The sequence below is a fragment of the Mirounga leonina genome, unplaced genomic scaffold (genome assembly GCF_011800145.1).
Source record: "Mirounga leonina isolate KUSES-001 unplaced genomic scaffold, KU_Mleo_1.0 Mir_101595, whole genome shotgun sequence".
Lineage (NCBI taxonomy): Eukaryota > Metazoa > Chordata > Mammalia > Carnivora > Phocidae > Mirounga > Mirounga leonina.
The window spans coordinates 1920347-1941340 of NW_023270158.1; the positions used below are offsets into that span (position 1 = coordinate 1920347).

Below are 20994 nucleotides of genomic sequence, written 5' to 3' on the forward strand. Positions count from 1 at the left end.
GAGGGTGAGAGTCAAGTCTGTCGCAACACACAAGGGGTCCTGGGAAGAACCAGAACTACTCTCTTCTTCCACTACCCAGCAAGCTGAGTTCCTCAATACACTAAAACATCAGTGATTTAGATTACATGGAAATAAAGGCCAGAATGAAAACAAAAAAAAATTTAATCCAGTTGTATTACACAAATACAAACTACAAATTGCCCTTAGTATCAATTCTTTGGAGACCTATTTTTTGAACCAAGATTTTAGACGTTATTTTCAACCTGAGATGGGCCTGCAATCCTGGGCAATCCTTCTACTCATCATTTGCTCCCCACCAGTAAGTCTATTCCAAACCCTCAGCACTTTCCTCAAATCATCTATCTCTTCTCTTTCTCCTCAGTCCCCAGCAACTCTCCTCTACATGATAAGTTTCTCAAAGCTAAGAAAAGGACAACTTTCTGAATTTCGCTCATCCAACTGATGAGGAAAAAACAAACTACAGCTTTACCCAGTTATCTCCTCCTAACAGGAGGAAGATTCGTCTTCCCTAAGACCAGTGCTTTTCATTCCATTCCCATTCACCCTGCCAATATAGTTTCCCCTTTATTCTATTCCTCTTTTTCACTGCTCTCTGCGTTCGCTCCTTTTCCTTGGTACACACGCATGTATGTTCAACTTCCCTCCACACCAAGAGGAACTTTTCTCTCAGTCCCCTACAAAAGGAACCAGAGGTAGTGGGAAGTGCAGGTTAACGAACAGCAGAAAGAGGAATTAAGTTACACCTGCTCTTAAAACTGTTTACGTTCTTAAGACAAACCCCATTACCTTCAAAATTCCCAGATATTCACCATATTAGGCTGATGACTCAAAAAGAGTCTGGGAAACTATATAAAGAAACTGGCAGCTAGCACTTATTTGAAGGCTTAAGTCTTGCTGAGATCAGTGCTTAAGTAAACTACTGGTATTAGATCCAAAACTGAAAACCTAGTCTCCCGATTTTCTCTTTCTAGCACACAATGTATTCGAAGAGCAAATAATTTACATTTAATGAAAAAGAAATTAAGTGTAATTTGAAGTTACTGCTCTACTCATTTTTCTTGTGAAGGGGCTTCACTTATTCCTTGTACTAGAAGTATCCTCTATCCTTCATGTTCTAGAATACAATCGTCCTTTTTATTGCCCCTCACTCAATTCTGTGGCAAAGTCCCTACTCGACTCTGAAACTATTCCTTGTGCTTAAAGACCAAAGGGCCAGAGAATGTCCAAAATTCACTAAGATCTATGTTTAGCAATGAATAAAAAGAGGATGGAAAGCCCTTGTAAGGCACCTTTTAGATGACACAGCTCATGGCGTCAGTCTGATTCCACCAGCAATCGCGAGGCACTAGTATAGTCAAATAGTCAAATGATTTTTTTTTTTTTTAATTAGCAATGAGTGGCCAGAGCAATATGGTTGTTCCAGATGGCTAGTGTCTAAAATGGCCAAGAGCACACAAGTGCTTCACTTTACATGTTGGAACTTTTCTTTTTAGCAAATTCTACTTTAATTTTACCTAATGGAACAGCACAATGTGTACTCTTCCATTCACACAGTTTCATTTTGTCATTTAAAAAATTTATAAATTAAAATTGTATACTTCTAATACAGGTTTGTTTTACACTTCTAGAAAAGCGGGGGGGGGAGGGACCTCAAACATTTTCAAGAGGTAATGCCGGTAAGTTAATGTCCCACTCCTAGATCTTTTCTCACTTGATATACCTTGAATATCTTTCCTATCATTGCATAGAAATCAATCTCATTTCTTTTACAGACAGGTAACAGTTTCATGTATGGCTGTACTGTAATTTTCTTAACCTATTTCCCACTGATTAACATTTGGGTAAGTTCCAGTGGCTTAATATGATACTGAATCTTAGTGCATTTGTATATTTCTATTGGATACAATTCCTTGAAAATTTAACTGATGGGTCAAAAGTGTACAAATTTAACTGTTAACAGGTATCACCAAACTAATCCTCCAAAATGGAATACAAGTTTAAGTGCTCACAAGCAGCAGACAAGAGGGTCGCTCATCCTTGCCAATCCAAGAACAAACCAAAGAAAGTTCTCATTCATATTTTCATTTACGTTCCCTTATGTAAAAGGGCCATTTGTTTTTCTTTCATCTGTGAATTATTTATTTATATCTACTGCTGTCTTTTTCTATTGTGCTGTTGATCTGTTTCTATTACATATCTCAAAAGTTTCTTAAAAATGATGGGAATAACAACTACATCTTGTACACCCTACTCTAAAACCTATTAGTTATAAAATACTAAGAACAGATAGATCACTTTCTCTAGCAGTTAGTTGTACTTTTTAAATTTAAAAAAGCAGATTAATTAGTAAATATAACTTCAGACTGTAAGGAAATCATTTTAAGCATATTTTAGGGTAACTGTATTGTATCTGCCTAGGTCTTCCATTTGGATCATAATGTGAAATGCTTTAAATTTGATCAGGGTTTTCAAAATGTAACATTTTATCACTGAATTTCAAATATTCAAACTCTAGATCTGTACTAAGTAAATTCTTTAAGGCTAATAAGGTACAAAAGAACAACAACAACAAAGTCTATATGTACAATAATAAAAGTCTATATATGCCAATTCTGGTCATTTAAACTAGTTCCCCTCTAAAAAAAATTATCAACTCCCTAAGGTGGATGGGGAAATCAGAAAATTTAAAAAATATTCTAATTGCCTACAGGGTATACTCAATTCTGTTTCCAGGTAAAAACTCAGTTTCCTTAACAGACATTAACTGATTTGGTTGTTGTTGAGGAAATGAAAATTATATAGTGACATCCCACAAGCTTTGCAGTGGGTTAGGTGCTAAAGTCAACCACAGATTATCTCCCCAGACACTGGTTATCAAGGTGACTCTGTTGACTCAGAGGTGATTTTTATAGCCATTTACATGGTCTTATTAAGCACATCTTATTAAGCACATCCCAGGACTCTGGGATCATGACCTGAGCCGAAGGCAGACGCTTAGCCATGTGAGCCACCCAGATGCCCCTCTTTTACAGTTCTTAAGGGTTTTTTCGCCCTCCTACTTTTGATTCATTTCAACCAATATACTCTGGACTCTATATTATATTGAAAAGATGTAGCAGTCTATAAATGTAAATGGAATCTATATCCTACTGTGTTAAATTAAACCAGGGTTTTGCAACCACAGCACGACTGATACTGGAGGCTGGATAATTCCTTGTTCTAGGGGGGTCTGTCTGGGGCACTGCTGGATGTTTAGCAGCATCCTTGGTCTTCACCTACCAGATGCCAGTAGCACCCCATTGCCAGTCGTCACAATCGAAAATATGTGCAGGCATTGTTCAATGCTCCGTAAGGAGGCCTAACTGCCCCACTCCCCACCTCAGTTGAGAACCACGGAGTTCATCTAATTGTCTCTGGTTGATGGGTAGGTAAAATTACGTTCTAGTGTGCTTGCCTGTATTTGTTAATTTTTCTATAATAGGAACTTTTATTTTTTAAAAAGGCAACAGACGAAACCATAAGAAAATTTTAAAGAATGTGTCAGTAGGGGAAAAAAGAGCTAAAACCCTGAAATTTTTCAGAAAGTACTTTTTAAAGAAAAAAAAATCACCACCAACAGCTAGGAATAGGCTCTTTGCAGGTCCCAATCCTAGGGTGCATGCAATCCATTTAGTAGATCAGGATCAGCATTGAGAAAAAGGACAGTGGGGCGCCTGGGTGGCTCAGTCGTTAGGCGTCTGTCTTCAGCTCAGGTCATGATCCTGGGGTCCTGGGATTGAGCCCCACGTTGGGCTCCCTGCTCTGCAGGAGGCCTGCTTCTCCCTCTCCCACTCCCCCTGCTTGTGTTCCTGCTCTCGCTATGTCTCTCTCTGTCAAATAAATAAATAAAAATCTTAAAAAAAAAAAGGATAGAACAGAAAACGTGATATAGCAAAACAAGAAATAAAGTATTACTTAACAAAATACTTTTTTCAGTTTATGTGCATGTAACTATTAGGATATAAAAATGTATTTTATTACTGTGGGTTCTTGTCAAATATCTTTGAAAATCAGATTTACAGCTACTGATTTTAAGTTACTCCAACTTTTCATTATTGCAAATAGCCCAGAGTAGCAAAAGTGGGCTCAAAATGAGTTAAAGTGAAATAAGGAGGGGGGATCCTCGAAATTCTGAAAAGCAAAGAGCTCAAAAAACACACATACAGCAAAGACTGTTGAATCTCAGATCTGTACCTCTGAAACAAATAATGCAATATATGTTAAGAAAAAAAAAAAGAAGAAGGTAGCGGGAGGGGAAGAATGAAGCGGGGGAAATCGGAGGGGTGGACGAACCATGAGAGACGATGGACTCTGAAAAACAAACAGGGTTCTAGAGGGGAGGGGGGTGGGAGGATGGGTTAGCCTGGTGGTGGGTATTGAGGAGGGCACATTCTGCATGGAGCACTGGGTGTTATGCACAAACAATGAATCATGGAACACTTCATCTAAAACTAATGATGTAATGTATGGGGATTAACATAACAATAAAAAAAAAAAAACACACATACAGCAAAATGATTACAACCTGAAAACCAGTGCCCAAGGACTTGGCCAAATTTCTTATAAAACGTAAACAAAAGGCAAGATTTGTTCTGCCTTCTGTTTTTTCTGTATCTGCCCTTCTGCATTTTCCATTTCAAACATTAATGTCACCAAACCTTACTTACTCAGTTTGTTCTAGCAGACCCCAATCAAATTTACCTATAAAAGATTAAAATAACGCTGGCATAAGAGTATATAGCCTTGTTAACTTTTAACCTAATTTAAAAGAAAAAGGTTTAGGCTTGAAGGTTTTAACATAAACAGATTACAAAGGAATCGTAGGAGTTTGTCTAATTAGACCAAATCCTAAAAGGATTTATATCAAAACGCTTTTTGCTGTTAAATATTATTATATATGTTTGAACACATCTAGCCGTTACATAACAAAACAATGTACAATATTCTCGAGTTTGACTGGCATACCCAAATATTCTTTATTAGCAAGATTTTAATTTAAAAAAATCCCAAAACTTCATGCTAAAAGGCATGTTATTAAATACTTCAAGTACTTACTTAAAATAATTTTAAGTTACAAAAGGTTCATTTTTAAAAATCACTTTTTCTAAGATTCTTACCTTTCCATTTTTATGCAGTCCAACAGATTTATTACTTCCACAAAGATGGTGCATAGTACTAAGATATATCATGCAGCCCCAGCACTAAAACAAATCAATTTTAGCAGCGCTAATTCTCCATAGAGCACCACTTTCTAGCCGAGGCAGATTAACAACTGCAAATCCAAGAGAATCTATTCATAAAGTGGATCATCTCGAAGTAGAAGCAAATTCGTGAGTGTAATGCTTGCTTTTGGTACCTCACTTGGTTTTCATTGCTCAGATTACTTTAGTGAGAAACAATACCAACAGCAAACAAAGCTCAAAAGGAAAACCCCCACAAATTTCAAAATGATGCTGTTAGTATAAAAAAGAAAGGCTGACACATCTCAAAGCGCTGATCAACACCATCATGCATCTACCGCTGAGGTTAAAGCCCAACGCCCGGTATTTTAACTATTTGATCTTCACAGATCAGGCAAGGACTTGAAATCATCTCACGTGCAACAGTCTTTGCATAACACCCCATTATATCCATGCCACAAAAACGGGAAACTTGGTAGTTACCAATAAATAAGTTGGGGGTCAAAGGGACTAAAGCCTTAGACTGCTCTTTATCATAAGATATCCTCAGACAAACCTCCCCATTCTTCATTTTGGCTCTATAAAATTAAGGAGCAGAGAAAAACTGGTAAGTGCCTGACTTCACAAAGAAAATGCACTCTATATTTCCTTGGTCATTAGATCTATGTTTATAAATCAACTGTACCACTTCCCCAAGTCCTCCCCCTCAAAAAACTAGCTTAAAATAGGCACTTAATTGGTGGTGGTGGGGAAATGTTCCAAGTACTTCAAAGAATGTCAATTTAGGAATCTCAGCATGTCGCACTTTAGTAATTTAAGAATCAAGTTAAGTACCAGTGGCATGTTAAGAAAACCTGTGTTAAATTCCAACAAACATTAAAAATTGGATAATGGACCAATGTTTCTGGGCTTTATCCCCAAATTTAATTACGTAGTCACAGAACCAAATACCAAAAAGAATACAGAATTCATTCTAGAAATGTCAAAACTGAACCACTGTTTACCAAGTAACCAAGTAAAATAAAAAAAGGTATCTTTATTATTTAATCACAAAGTCTGATGTTTTAGCAATTATTATTCAAATACACTTATGTTCTCATTACTGACTATAATATGTTAATAGAAAATCTACTTTATCCACTGACTGTGTCCGTTTGCCTATAAAATGAAGGACTACCTCAACAAACCAGAAGACATTTATACAAACTGAGGAAAAGGGAAATTTAAAAGAAATTTTTCTGAAGAAAATAAACATTCTTAATGACAGAAATGTGTATTTCACCAATTTTAAAAGGGCTAAAATCAAAATCATTTTGCGATTTCCATGTATCATTAAGCCAACAGATATTTTCATTATAAATTCAAAGGCATCATCGGTGTTTAGAAATAATCAAGTAAAAGAGCTGATACCAAAGAGAAAAATCACAATACAAAGAAAACTAGATTAAAATAAATTAATTAGGACTTCTACAAATTTAAGGCTGCATTTAGGTAAGTGTCTTTATAGCTATATTTATAATTTTGGAAGCAAAATCATATTCATGACATAGGCTAAGTGAATACTATATCCCAAATTATAAGACCAAAAAAGCTACTATAAATCCAGTTTTGATAAATCCAACAAGAAATGATTTTAAAATATTTGTATCTATACATCCCAACTTGAAAATACCAACTACTGATAGTCTGGACAATGAAAATTTTCAGTATTAAGAGGTAAAAAATGGCATCTGTCTTAGGACATCTACTCTGATCGATACAGAAAAACCTCCAGAGCGATGAATCTCTATTACCGAGAAACACAGAACTTGGTACTAAAAACAGAAGGTTTAAATTACACATACCAAGACAATACACAAATAGGGTGGGGAGAGACACGGATAGTGCTCAGTGGTCAAGATTTTACGTAGCTCTGAAGCCTAGCAGATCTGGGTTTGGAATGCTAGGACCAGTCACTGGAATCTCACTGAGCCTCTACTTCTTCATTTGTTAAAAAGGTACTCTTGATCCTTCTCAGGGCATCCTGAGGATTAGCACAGGATGCTTCCCATCTAAGTGCTCAATAAGCATTAGCTATCATCATAGTTCTTTTTTGTTGTCATGGTGTCCAGACATGTTCTCATTACTGACTATATAGAATATGCTAATAGAAAACCTACTTTATCAACTGACTGACTGCCCTGTTTGCCTATAAAATGAAGGACTACCTAAACAAACCACAAGATGTTTATATAAATTGGGTAAAAGGGAAACTTTAAAGAAATTTAGCAGTTTTTTCTCATCTTATTCCACCACCTATTTTATGAACATAATATTTAAATACTCTCCCAAAGATGTAAACATGTATCATGTATCAACATATAAATGAATCTATTTTAGGAAACAAGCATCTTGTCATCCCTGGATTTGTGACAATATGTTGGCGGATAACCTGAATGAATAACAGGTTAACCTGAACAGAATCATCTGAAGCCTTACTGCCCCAAAGAGACTTTAGCCTTAACCTGCCATGTATTATAATTCACTCTAAATTCAGAATGGACCAGCTGTGTTCTGCCTCCTCAAGACCTGAATGGCTAAATTAAGAAAATGGTTCACTCAGACCACTGAATAGAAAATGTCTTAATGTACTATCACTTTGGTTTATGTACAAAACAATGTTAAGGTAGTCACAGATGAGAAATAGGGCCAAAGCTCTCTTCTAAAGATAAACTGTAGTTAACAGTAGTCAACTTTTTTTTTTAAACTAGGGTGAGACAGGGAAAGAAAAATCTTAACATGGACCACAGACATCCCATGCTTCTCTCCACTCCTATTTTCTCCTAAAGATACAGAAATACTACTTCAAAAAGGGAGATATTACTTATTATTAAGATACTTCAATAGGAGAGATACACACACATACTCACAAATATGGACTTGGAATGACATTTTTATCCCCAATACAAGCCATGAAGTAAACTTAGTATATTTGTCATATTATAAAGTCTATAGCAATTGCTCAGTAGAGTTTGAAAAACAATTCAGACACAGGAAAGATCAGTGCCCTAAACACTACTCTCCAGGAAAAAATATATTAAAAGGCGAACTTCAAGAACTTTAAAAATGTTTTAAGACAGATATAATTAATCAATCAGGAAATGGTGAAGAACTTGGAAGAAATACCAGGTTCTGACAGAGCAGAATATAGTTCCATAATAATGAAATATAAAAGGGAACAAGGGAAGAGACAAATATGAAAAATTCCCAGTTCCTGATTCTGGTTTGACCTTATTTTTAGAAAAGTCTGATTAGTAAACAGCAAAATAAGGAGGTCTTAACTTTAAAACCAATTTTACAATAGGAGAATATGAGCTTGTGGTCACACTAACAGATGTGAAAAAAAAAAACAAACTCACCAATGACGTATTTGTAGTCAATAAAGAACCATGGCAAACTACACACATGGAAAAGGGGCTGTGCTCATTTCACTATGGACAGTGGCTAGCATCAGGGCTGCCAACAAAAGATCCCACTTTTGGGGCACCTGGGCGGCTCGGTTGCTTGGGCGTCTGCCTTTGGCTCCGGTCATAATCCTGGAGTCCTGGGATGGAGTCCTGCGTCGGGCTCCCTGCTCAGCGGGGAGTCTGCTTCTCCCTCTGGCCCTCCCCCCTCTCGTGCTCTCTCCCTCTCACTCTCTCCCTCTCAAATAAATGGGTAAAATATTAAAAAAAAGATCCCACTTTTGCAGGCATCTTAACCACTGTTCGGTTAACTCAAGATCATTACATGTACAAGGTATTGTCTCCTATTTAATATATGTATGTTCTGGATGATGTCATCCCAATCTGGAGCAATCCTCACAACTGACCCAGTCAGTGACTAATGCAGAGCCATTACCGATGCCCTTCCTCCCATAGAGGCCCACAGCTAAGAGAGAGAGATTTATTCTTCTTAGTTCACATTTCTGTTACAACCGAAATGCTAAAAAATTGGATTTAACGCCTCCTTTAATAACACAACTTAATAAAAACACACTACAGGGGCACCTGAGTGGCTCAGATGGTTAGGCATCTGCCTTCGGCTCAGGGTCATGATCCCAGGGTCCTGGGATCGAGTCCTGCATCGGGCTCCCTGCTCAGTGGGGAGTCTGCTTCTCCCTCTCCTTCTGCCCCCTCCCCTAACTTGTGCTCTCTCTGTTTCTCTCTCTCTCAAATGAATAAATAAAATCTTTAAAAAAAAAAAGAAACACTACATATTTTATATTGACTAGCTTCTCCTTGTGCTATAGACTTTCTAATTGATTAAAACCACAATTATCGCTAAAGCAACTTGGTATCTGAATTAAGGTATCCTTAAGTATTTTGAAAAAGGTGGCCTTATCTATGAAATTTTAAACTTCAGAAATTGGAGGTCTAGAAATAACAAATATACAATTAACCCAAGACAACTGTGGAAATTGGAAATGGAAGGGGGTTTATCAATGGTTCTTGTGATATCAAGGCAAAATAAGAATATAGTCATTTGACAGAATATGGTTTGTTATTTAAAAAGAGCAAAGAGGGGCACCTGGGTGGCTCAGTTGATTAAGCATCCAACTCTTGGTTTTGGCTCAGGTCACAATCTCAGGGTCATGAGATTGAGCCCTGAGTTAGGTTCCCTGCTCAGTGCGGAGTCCGCTTGAGAGATTCTTGCTCTCCTTCTGCCTCTGCCCCTCCCCCACTTGTGCTCTTGTTCTCTTTCTCTCAGATAAATAGATAAATAAAATCTTTAAAAAGAGCAAAGAAAAGGCCAAATACTTTTTAGTTAGTTTTGCTAACACAAAACTAGAGAGTTCTACAAAGGGTGTAATTATAACACTATCATTTGCTTGGCTACGTTTGCACTTAATAGACATGAGGTGAAAATATGAACCAATCTGGGATGAAAATGACAGTCTCACAATCAGTTGATTATCCATCCACACTAATGCGAAAAGGGGTTACCTGCAGTAATCAGAACAATGAATGGAGAGTTCTCAAATTACTGTTGGACAAATCTTTTCCCTTCTTGGTCTGTCCTCTAAACATTTAGACTCTAGTGTTTTGGGTTCCAAAAATGGGCCATCAATATGACAGACCATCTCCAAAGCAAACAATCCATCCACAGATAACTAAGTTGATGTGACTGACACATACTCCAATCAGTATACTGCTCATGGACACTACATGCCAAGCATGCTTCAGAGTAATTTCTGAAACTTTAAGAATGAGGGAACATAACTGAGACTTCCCTAGCAATAGCAAAACATGCTAACGTCTAATAAAGAGAACTCCAATTAGCTTACCTCCTGCAGTAGATCAGCCTGCTCAATTGCTTTAAGGACATTTTTCTTGGATGTTTCCTGAACTTCCCCTCCCAAAAGAAACTCATCCAAAATAAAATAAGCCTTCTCAAAATTAAAGATGATATCAAGTTCACACACCTGAAAAGCAAGAAAAACAATGTTAAAACTGAAGAAAGCAAAAGATACTTACCCACCATCAGGTAGTGAATAAAATCTGATCAGAGTGAATCGATCTTAATTCTTTCTAAAAATGACAATCTTGCTAATAACTAAGCATCAATGATTTAGTCAGCTTAATTTTCAAATCTCAAGTACTTGGAAACACAAGGCCTACAAACTAAGTAAGACCTGATTCTGGAAGCTCCCACCATGGGCAACTTAATAATTCTCTACTCATAAACAATGATCTTTTTTAAATACATATTTCCTGAATAATGTGATTATAACTGCTTACCAAATCTAAATTCTATACTAAGCACTTCCAGAATATTAATTTTTGCAGTTGAACTCCTTTCTGTTTCACTATTTTAAACCTCATTCTCACAATCATCATTAAATGAGCAGGGCCATCAGGTCAAGCATTCCAGCAGTGAACTGACTGGGCCTGCTGGCAAGAGATAGTCAGCCCTTCCCTCCCCTGCAGTTACTTTCAAACAGAATCCCCAAGACAATCAAATAATAAACTTGTTACAGAAAAGATTTTAAAAAAATACTATGGCACTCAATTTCCTAAAACAAAATAATACTCACACTGCCAAAATACTTGTCAAGTAATTCCACATAACGATGAATTATTTCCAGGGTAATTAGCTCATTGTCCTGATCCTCAATAGCACAGCAAAAATACAGACTAGCGTATCTGTAACAAAGCAAATGTGGAAAAAATTTTACTCTATAAATGTTTTCATATCCTATTGTGAAAGATCCCATACTTACACAGTTTATTTCTCCTTTTACAATAGTATAGATTATTTTCCTCCTACACTATAAAAGGAATGAATGTATGTAGAGAAAGTTTGAAAAGTACAGGCAAGCAAAAAGCCAAAAAACCCAAAAAACAATCACTCAATCATACCATCTAGAAACGTAGAAAGAGTAACTCATTTTGGTCTTTTTCTTTCAGGCTGCCTTCTATGAATATTCTAAAACATAGCTGGACCCAGTTATGAAATACAATGAATGAAATATAATGGTCCTAAATTGTATGAAATATAATCTTATGTTTACCTAATTAAAACAAAAGGCACTGTGTGATTAATTCAAACTACAAATAAACAGGGAAGAAGATAAACTCTCCGACTGAAGGACTTATTGAAGATATTGTCAATGTGAAGGCAATGCCTGAAATGTTTTGCTGAAGTGTAATATATACAACAGAGAAGAACACAAGAAAACTTGAGGAGTTCTCAAAGTGCCCACCCATGTACCAGCACCCTGATCAAGAAACAGATTATGGAGCTCCTGAATCCCCGCTCCTAACCCATGAGGTCACAACCTGCCACCAAAGGTAACTACTATCTTGACTCCTAACGGCATAGAACTGTTTTTAAGAAGGTTTCTAGGACTCTGGAATCAACTCCAAGAAAAGAACAGTTCTAAGTTATTACAGAAGTCAGAGAAAGAGAACAGGGGAAACGGAGACCTATTATCAAATTTTCCAAGTTCTACCTGTTAAATGGAAGTTTAGGTTATCTACCTCTTGAATATTAAGATTGGAAAACTCATATTCTCTTCCAAATTAGGATTCTAGCACATGGGACTACATTATACTTGACCCAAGGAAGTCAAACTTAACATACAACCTTGAGGCATAGCAAACAATGACCAAGTCTTTTGAGGAGGATTAAAAGACCATTTTCAAATGGTTTAAGTGCATTAAAAGCTTTTGGAAAAACAAACAAACAAACAGAAAACCTAAGACATTCTAAACAAGTCTCAGTTTCGACTGTAATTTTCACTGAGGAGCATTTAAGTGATTTTTAGAAAACACAACGAGCAATTACTACTTAAAGCATTAATGGAAAATAATACACACACACAATCTCAGTTTTGGAATTCAATGAATTCCTGCTTTTCAGTATGAGAATAACTAATATTTACAGAATGCTCTATTATCAAATTGATCAAATAAAGATTAATTATTTGATCTTTCCAACAGCAAGCACCATCATTCTTGATGGTGGGGGGGGGGGGGAAACAAGGCCCAGGAGTACAGGGTCTGCCAAGTGGTTGCTCTAGGACAAGAAATCTGATCTTCAGACCTTTTCCCTCCCACTCCACCTTGGGGAGTCCCTCTTCATACACAGCTTGACTTTTTTGCCATGTCCATTCTACCTGACTTATACATTAAGTTATTTAAAATGGTAGGTCTCCTGCAGGCTTAGAGAGGCGGCTTTCGAATGTGTTCACTTATTAGCATGAAGGACATAAGAGGGCACCACCTCCAACTTTAACAAAGTGCTTCCTCTTTCCTAACCTATGGTTTTGTGTATCTGTTTAAAAAGGCAAGTTGGGGGGCGCACCTGGGTGGCTCAGTTAAGCATACAACTTTTGATTCTGGCTCAGGTCATGATCTCAGGGTCTGGAGATTGAGCCCTGTGTCGGGCTCTGCGCTGAGCATGGAGTCTGCTTGGGATTCTCTCTATCACTCCCTCTGTCATCCCCCATCCTAGCCCTGCTCACGTGTGCTCACTCTCTCTCTAAAAAAATAGAATTAGGGATGCCTGCGTGGCTCAGTCGGTTAAGTGTCTGCCTTCGGCTCAGGTCATGATCCCGGGGTCCTGGGATCGAGTCCTACAGACTCCCGCATTGGGCTCCTTGTTCAGTGAGGAGCCTGCTTCTCCCTCTGCCTGCAGCTCCCCCTGCTTGTGTGCGTTCTCTCTCTCTCTGACAGATATAATCTTTAAAATAAAATAATTTAAAAATTAAAATTAAAAAAAAAAAAGCAATTCCAACTCTCCATCCTCCCTCATCCATGCTCACAAAATAGTTTTGAATTTGGGGAAATTGATACAAATGACATGTTACAAGTCCCCAAATCAAGAAAACTAAATATTAAAGGAACTGACGTTAAAAATGGTAGATAAAAAACAGACATGACTAGCTGACATGAACAGAGCACTATTTAAATAATCCCATTAGAAGGAATTTATTAATAGTTTTGGGTAAAATTCCTTTACTCTTAATGTCAACATTTCTACAATGGTACTGTTAAGCAATCTAATGCTTACACCATCCTCACTCCTTATCCACAGTACTGCCTCTTGACTTACAAATAAATAGCACTTAGTCAATTGTCCTTAATTGTGTGAATCATTTAGAAATATTAATTCAAATATCACCAGGACTGGGGCGCCTGGGTGGCTCAGTCAGTGAAGCGTCTGCCTTCTGCTCAGGTCATGATCCCAGTGTCCTGGGATCAAGCCCCGCATCAGGCTCCCTGCTCAAGGGGAAGCCTGCTTCTCCCTCTCCCTCTGTCTCTTCTCACAGCGTGTGTGCACTCTCTCTCAAATAAAATCTTAAAAAAAATAAAAAAATAAAAAATAAATATCACCAGGAATGATGTGTCATCCAAGCATCAAGCAGTATTTTTAAAATCCTGCAGTACAGGGGCACCTGGGTGTCTTAGTTGGTTAAGCATCTGCCTTTGGCTCAGGTCAAGATCCTGGGATCCTGGGATAGAGTCCCACATCGGGCTCCCTGCTCAGCGGGGAACCTGCTTCTCCCTCTCCCTCTGCTGCTCCCCCTGCTTGTTCTCTCTCTCAAAATCTTTAAAAAAACAAACAAACAAACAAACAAAAAAAAACCTTGCAATACAAAATAAATAAATAAGTAAATAAATATAAAAATCCTGCAACACTACCTAAATGTTTGCTTTCACTCAGAATGGAAAAAGAGCCATCAATTAAACAAATTCTTTGTTGTAGGTGATTATCTAGTTATCAGGATTATAAGGCACCTCTCTACAGAAAGCTTATGGAAGAAACAGAATAGTTAACAGCTAGTATTCACTGAGGCCTCACTCTTGAGTGAGACACCAAATGTTTGCTAAGGCTTTTGCATATTTTACCATTTTAATCCTCACAACAATTCTTCCAGAAAGATACTGTCATTAACTTGCATTTATAGGGGACCCAGGCTTAACTGAGTAACCTCCCCAGGAATAGTAATTTGACTCCAAAGCCCAAGTTTCATATTAAAAACTATAGCCAGGAACCGTATTAAATAAAGTAATCCTGCACCTGGCAAAAATTAAAACTGAATAAGCAATTATTTTAAGAGCTTTGAAGAGGGAGAGAAAAACTGTTATACTGATTTAGTAAAAGATTACCAAGAGAACCTGAAGTGTACTCCCTATTTTTAGAACCAAATGCTTTTTAAAAATTCAATTATGAGCTCATTTTGTTCTCTTAGTACATATTTGTAAGTCTAAATCTGAAGTAAAATTAATAATAGACTAGTAAGAAGAAAGGTATGTTTGGTTATTTTTAGCAGGGTGGATTAAGGCTTACTCTAATTACTGGCACTCAGAACATCTGAAAGTGCCTATTCTTCTATTCAAAACACATGACTTCTCCGCAGTCAGCTAAGTGTCAGCTGACTGGGCGTGAATGTAACTAAACTAGTCTCAATACCCATTGGTATGGCATTAAAAATTCTTTTGTTAGTAAAGAAAATACAGTACTGTGGCAAATTCTCAAACTAGTAATTTGGAGACATATGTATGTTTAAATTCACTGTAAAACTTTAATCTAGTGCCTCTTCCATAACATGCTGCATAAAACAGGAATCAAAAAAGCATAGTGAGATCTTTAAGGGATCTTCAAGAGCATTTAGTTCAGAGATGAGGAGACACACACAAAATGCCTTGTTCAAAGTCACGAAACTAGCTAAAGGTTCAAACCAAACAGAACTCAAGTCCCCAGATTTTCAGCCTCTTTTTTCAGCTATAGTCTCCTTATGGACCCCCCCTCCCCAAGAGGAGGAACTATTATGCGAAATGCTCAGCAAACAGAATGTGGCTGAGACAAATGGAAGAAGGAAGGCCTAAAGATCACTTGCTGACAGAAACAGCGACAGTGCTGGTTCAAAATTTCTCAGAAGCTAAGTGAGAATTCTTTTGCTTAAAAGGTCTTCTCTTCCAGCTGGACTAGGGGGGGAAAAAATCACCTGTTTATATCAACAAAGAATACGTTCTTAAATACGATATATAAGGTTTTCAGTATGAAATGGGGGCAGATTCATAGAAAAACTGATTAAAAATTCTAACTTCTGTATGTGAATTTTATCTCAATAAAGCTGTGTTTTTTTTTTAAGTGCACCTTTTATTTATAGGAGCTTGATACAAGTATCAGAGTCAGGTTAGATTACCCTTTATAGCCTTTAAAAGAAAAAGTGGTGGCCCAAGATGGGTGGGCTGAATACTGTGTGCGGGAACACAACGAGCGCCTCCTTTCCTTCCGTTTTCACAGGCCATTGCCTTCAGCTGCAGGAATCTCAATTCCTGGGATTGATTCCCTTGCTGGTATTTTCCTCCTCCACACGGGGGACTCCTTCCCCTATCTAGAAATAAGCTTAAGTCTCTCACACCTTTTTTAAAACTCTGTCCCTTACTCCTATGTCTGTGGGGGTGGTTACCACCTCTTCACATCTGAAGAAGCTCCCAAAATAGTCTACATTTGCTGTTTAAAAGTCTCCACCTCTTCACGCTTCGCCCCATTTCTTCGAGAGTTTCTACTATTTCACTGAAAATGTTCCGACAAATGGCATTTTATGAACTCTCACTGTAAAACCTAATAGATTCTTTCTTCACTTTAATTGTTTTCGCAACATTTGGCACTGGTGACTTAATTTTCAAAACTCTCTCCCCCCCTCCTGATGTTACTGACCCTATACTTAGCCTCTCCCCCTTTGCCTGCCCCTTGAATGTTGGTGATCTACCACTTATGCCTTATTTCCGCCCTGACTTCCAAGCCCACCCCGAGAAAACCAGGCATCTCAAAGTCACCATGTCTGCTACCTCACGTTTACCGTCAGCTGAACCAGAAATGTGCAATCACTGCTCTCCCGGCCTCTAGCAGCGACCGAGCCTAAAACTTACCTGTGGTAACAGTTCACTCCACCTGCTGGGGCCCACAGCAGAGGTCTTCCTTCAGGGCCTCACTATAATGCAGTCTCCTAAGAGATCTCTCAGGCGCCAGCCTCAGCCCTCCCCCTTCCCATTCTCCAATTACAAGGATCCTTTCAGAAATGCATATCTGCTTTGTTCATCCCCATTTAAAACCTTTGCCTCCATGCTTCAGATTGGAGTTCTAGCCCCCCTTGTCAGTCACTAACTAGAATATGACCTTGGACAAGTCACTTCTCCCAAATTCTTCCTTTTATAAAATTGAAATTTAATCAAAAGCAGTGGTTCTAAAGCTCATGAACCATCTCTATGCAGAGGGTACAAGCCAAGTGAGCACAGGTATGAGATCCCGGTCCTGTTTTCATGAGAGCACCTCCACTTCCACTTGTTTCACTGAAGGTTCTAAGCTTGGGCAAAAAGCTTTATAAAAACAATCACCTGACTAGATTATTCCAAGACCTCTCCCAGCTCTAAAATGCTATGAGTTTTCTCAACAAGTACTAAACCAAAATCACCCAGATGACTAAATTTATTCTTTTGGGAAGAGGAGTTCTATGGTATTTAAAACATTCTCTCTGTCCTGTAATCTCCTCCATCACCTCCTCTGCCATCTCCACCCCCCCCCCACGCAAAAACCCATCCACACCTCGAGGGGAATAAAGGAAACAGAGATAAAACCCAGACTTCTCTTCTACCCTCCTTGCAGCCCATACTGTTAGTTCCCTGCACTTCCCCTAGAGAAGACAATTTTTTATATGCAGAAACACTCTTCTTAAATACAGTAAATTATTTGTAAGGGAGGGAAATGGAGAAGAAACAAAGTAATTATATTTCTTTTAACCCTTGATTAGCCCAATCTTGAGAAATGTTATTTTAGGGTATTAAAAGACTTTCAGATATTAATAAAGACATACATTTTTTTAAAGTTTAGTGTTCAAAGTCAGTATGAGTCATTTTGCAACATCAAAAATTTAAAAATCTATTCTTCGCAAAATTATCAGATCTAATTACACCTCCATGACAGCAACAAGTGTACTTCAAATTAATAAATACTACTAACAAAGAGATCTTATATATATAAAGTTTCAAAACCTCTATACGACTGAAATGGTCTCTGCATCCAAGGTGTTCATAAGATTCTAAAAGTCAGAAAAAAGGCATGGCAATTATCAGTCATTATAGATTTTCAAGAAAGGTTTGTCTAAATTCAGAGAATTACTCACAACATTTAAAATATGACCCCATTTTCGCCTGCAAAGAAATAAATTCACTGAATTTTTCTAAAAAGATTATTAAGTAGGAATAATCATTTATGCCTTTAATTACATAATTAGTTTTAAATCGACTTTCCTGATTTTATTTTTTTTGACTGGGTAATCAATAAAAACAGCAGTTATTTTAAAGACACAAAGCTTTAACTTAAATCTTTTTCACTTAAATCTTTATTAATCATTATTTATAAATGTCATTTCTCAAAAGTCTGCCATTACCACATTATAAATGACGGAACATTTGATCCTATTTCACCTTTCTGATAAATGAAAATTATACCTTTTGTAAACAATCTTCAGATCTCGCCACTCAAGAAAGCTGCACATTTTAGGTTTCCGTGCTAAAACGGTTTGAACAAGTTCTCTTGTAATCTTTTTCTTCTCTTTGTCTGATAGTGGGACATACCATTTCTGCAGTCGAAGCTTTCCCTGACGACTAAAAAGCAACATAAACTGCATCTGTTAAGATAAATAGAACCAAGATTACATGCAACACTTTGATTCAGTAAAGATTAAGATGACATGGTTCATAGAGAAGCTTTGGGGGCAGGGCCTTTCTTTAACTGACAAATGATTAGCAGCTATCAGTATTTCTATGCCAGTTAAAATAGCAGGAAAATTCTTGTAGAAAGACCTACCTACCAGATGCAGATCTCCCCACCCTACCCCACCCCACCCCATTCCACGTAAGTTTGGAGAGTAGTGTGTGGCAAAAAAACAAAAACAAAAACAAAAAAAGGTAAAAAGCTGGAGTGAAAATTTTGAGGAAAAAGAAAGATAACTCTTGCAATTTAGGACAACTACTGTCTACATTTCACACTCTGTGTATGCTTCAAAAGAGAATTGTTGACATCAACTGGTTTAAACACATTTGAAAGAAACAGCAGATCTACAACTATTTTTCATCCTGAGGCTGTTCAGTTGCCGGCTGAATTGTATTCAGACTATTACTCAGAATGCCCTCTTCAGTTTATGCTTTCGTATTTTAAGCAAAACAAAAGATCTAATATATTCAACAAAAAAAACCATAAATGCACATTTTTCTTAATAAAAGCCTGACTTTTAAGTATCTCTTCTCATCTTCACTTTCTAAAAATCCCAACATAAATATACACAATAAAGAAGTGGGTTAATGTAACAATATGAAAGAGAATATAAACCTTAAAAAGCCAAAATTTAGTCACACACATGCAGACATTACCCAAAATACCTCATTTAAAACAATTTTTTTGAAAAGCATCTACAGATGGAGTGGATGCTGAATTCGAGTGTATTTTACTTAAACTATTTTGTATACATGTATTTGGAACCTCGAATCTGTTGATTAATTTATGTTTAATTGTAAAGGAAAGCTTCTTGTAATCCAACTAACTGGTCTTCCCAACTGCAAACAGGTAAGCATTGTTTCTACAAAAAAAGGTACAATTCAGACAGGTTTTTTTTTTCCTTGTAACTGCTGTTAAGTTCCTTTAACAGTGTTACTACAAGTAAGATTCCAGCCCGATTCTTAATATGCACCACACCATCTTAAATCTGAATATGGGGTGGGGGAATTTACACAGCCAATTTAGAATAAAATGGGCTCTAAATTTCGCTAAGAAATTGTTGTCGCTTTTTGTATTAATCCAAACGGGCATCAACAATATATTTAGAAATTTATGATGTGGCAATTTAACTTTATTTAAAGTTGGCTTATTACACCTCACTTAAAGCCTTCACTGGCACAAAATAAACGAACGATATTCTTGATGTCAAAGTGCCTCCCATACAAGTCCTGTTAAGACAGCGGCATTCGGAGGGGGACAGCAAGTAAAGCATCAACTGGACGTTGAATGTAAAGCCGTTACCAGAACTTTGAGAATAAAAGACCCCTATTCTAGGACCCTGACGACCTGGAGGAGTGGCGGTTTGCTTTCTAAAAGAGTATGAGCTCTAGGCTGTCTGTATCCCCTCCCTACCACTTTATAGAACGAATAAATAATTCAGTCTTTAAAATAAATTATGTGCCAACATGGGACGATACCCGGTTGCGAAGCACAAGTATTCCTTCCCTCCGGTTAAAAACTAATGCTTTGATTTTGCCGCAAATGACAGGGCACCTCAATTCCTCGAGATTGGTTATTAAAAACAATAGGCTCAGCCGCGGAGCGGGCTCAGGGCCAGCGTTCCTCGGTCCGGCCGTCTCCGACGCCACCCCACCGCCCCATGGGGTCGCACTCCATCACTGACCGAGCCCGGGCGAGGTGACCGGCTAGGAGCCGGGCAGACAATGGCATTCGCCGCCGCGCAGGGGGCGCCAAGGGTCCTCCGCCGCCACCGCCCCCGGCCGCGGGCCCCTCCCGAAAATGCCCCGCAAAACTTGAGGTGATTCCTGAACCACAGGTGCCGCGGGGCCCCCCGCATCCTCGGGGAGCGGGGCGGAGTGGAGAGGGGCGCGGACGCGGAGAGAAGTGAGTTGCCGGGCGCGGCGACCCACTGGCGGGCCGGGGCGGCCAGGCGCGGGGTGGGGTCGTCGGGGCGCGCGCGGGGCCGCGGAGGGCGCGCCCAGCCCTCCCTCCCGGCTCCCTGTCCCCGACGCCCCCGCTCGCCCCCCGGGACTTACGGCGGCCGCGGGCCGCGGGCGCGGCTGGGCTCGGCTGGCGGCGGCGGTGGCGGCGGCGGCGGCCGAGGGGAAGCCCCTGTCGCCGGGCTGAGGAAGAGAAGCCGTGTTGCTGTGGGGAGGGGACCCAGTTAGCGGAGGGAAGGCTTAGGCGGCGAGGGGAGGGCGAGCCGGCAGACCCCGCCCCGTGGGCCGGACGAGGGAGGAGCCGGGGCTGCGGCGAGCGGAGGGGCGGGCTGGGCGACGCGCGGGAAGCAGCTCGGCCTTCGCCAACGGCACCGGAGGCAGGGCAGGTGACCGCACAGTCCAAGAAATCCGATTGGCGGCGTCGCTACGGAGAGGGGTGGTCCGGGCCGGAAGTCAGGCCACGTGACCCGGAAGCGGCTTCTGCCAAGGCCCGCGCGCCTGCGTGCTCCTGCGTGTGCCTTCGGAACTCGGGCAGACGGTTTCCC

At 39.0% G+C, this 20994-nt stretch overlaps 1 protein-coding gene across 4 annotated transcripts in view; it reads right to left on the minus strand.

Annotated features, from left to right (window-relative positions):
- Positions 1-20674, minus strand: part of AP1S2 (adaptor related protein complex 1 subunit sigma 2) — a 29132-nt gene extending 8458 nt beyond the window's left edge. For 2 of the 4 annotated variants that reach the window (XM_035000086.1, XM_035000066.1), the window contains exons 1-4: positions 20546-20674; positions 18224-18402; positions 11296-11404; positions 10546-10683 (exon numbers count right to left, since the gene is read on the minus strand). In XM_035000086.1, coding sequence (XP_034855977.1) covers positions 10546-10683; positions 11296-11404; positions 18224-18402 — 426 coding nt within the window. In that variant the 5' untranslated portion in view covers positions 20546-20674. Of the gene's footprint in view, positions 1-5723; positions 5819-10545; positions 10684-11295; positions 11405-18223; positions 18403-20545 lie in introns of all 4 variants that reach the window. The other 2 variants (XR_004678257.1, XM_035000075.1) reach the window with 2 other exon arrangements.
- Positions 20675-20994: the final 320 nt, after the last annotated feature.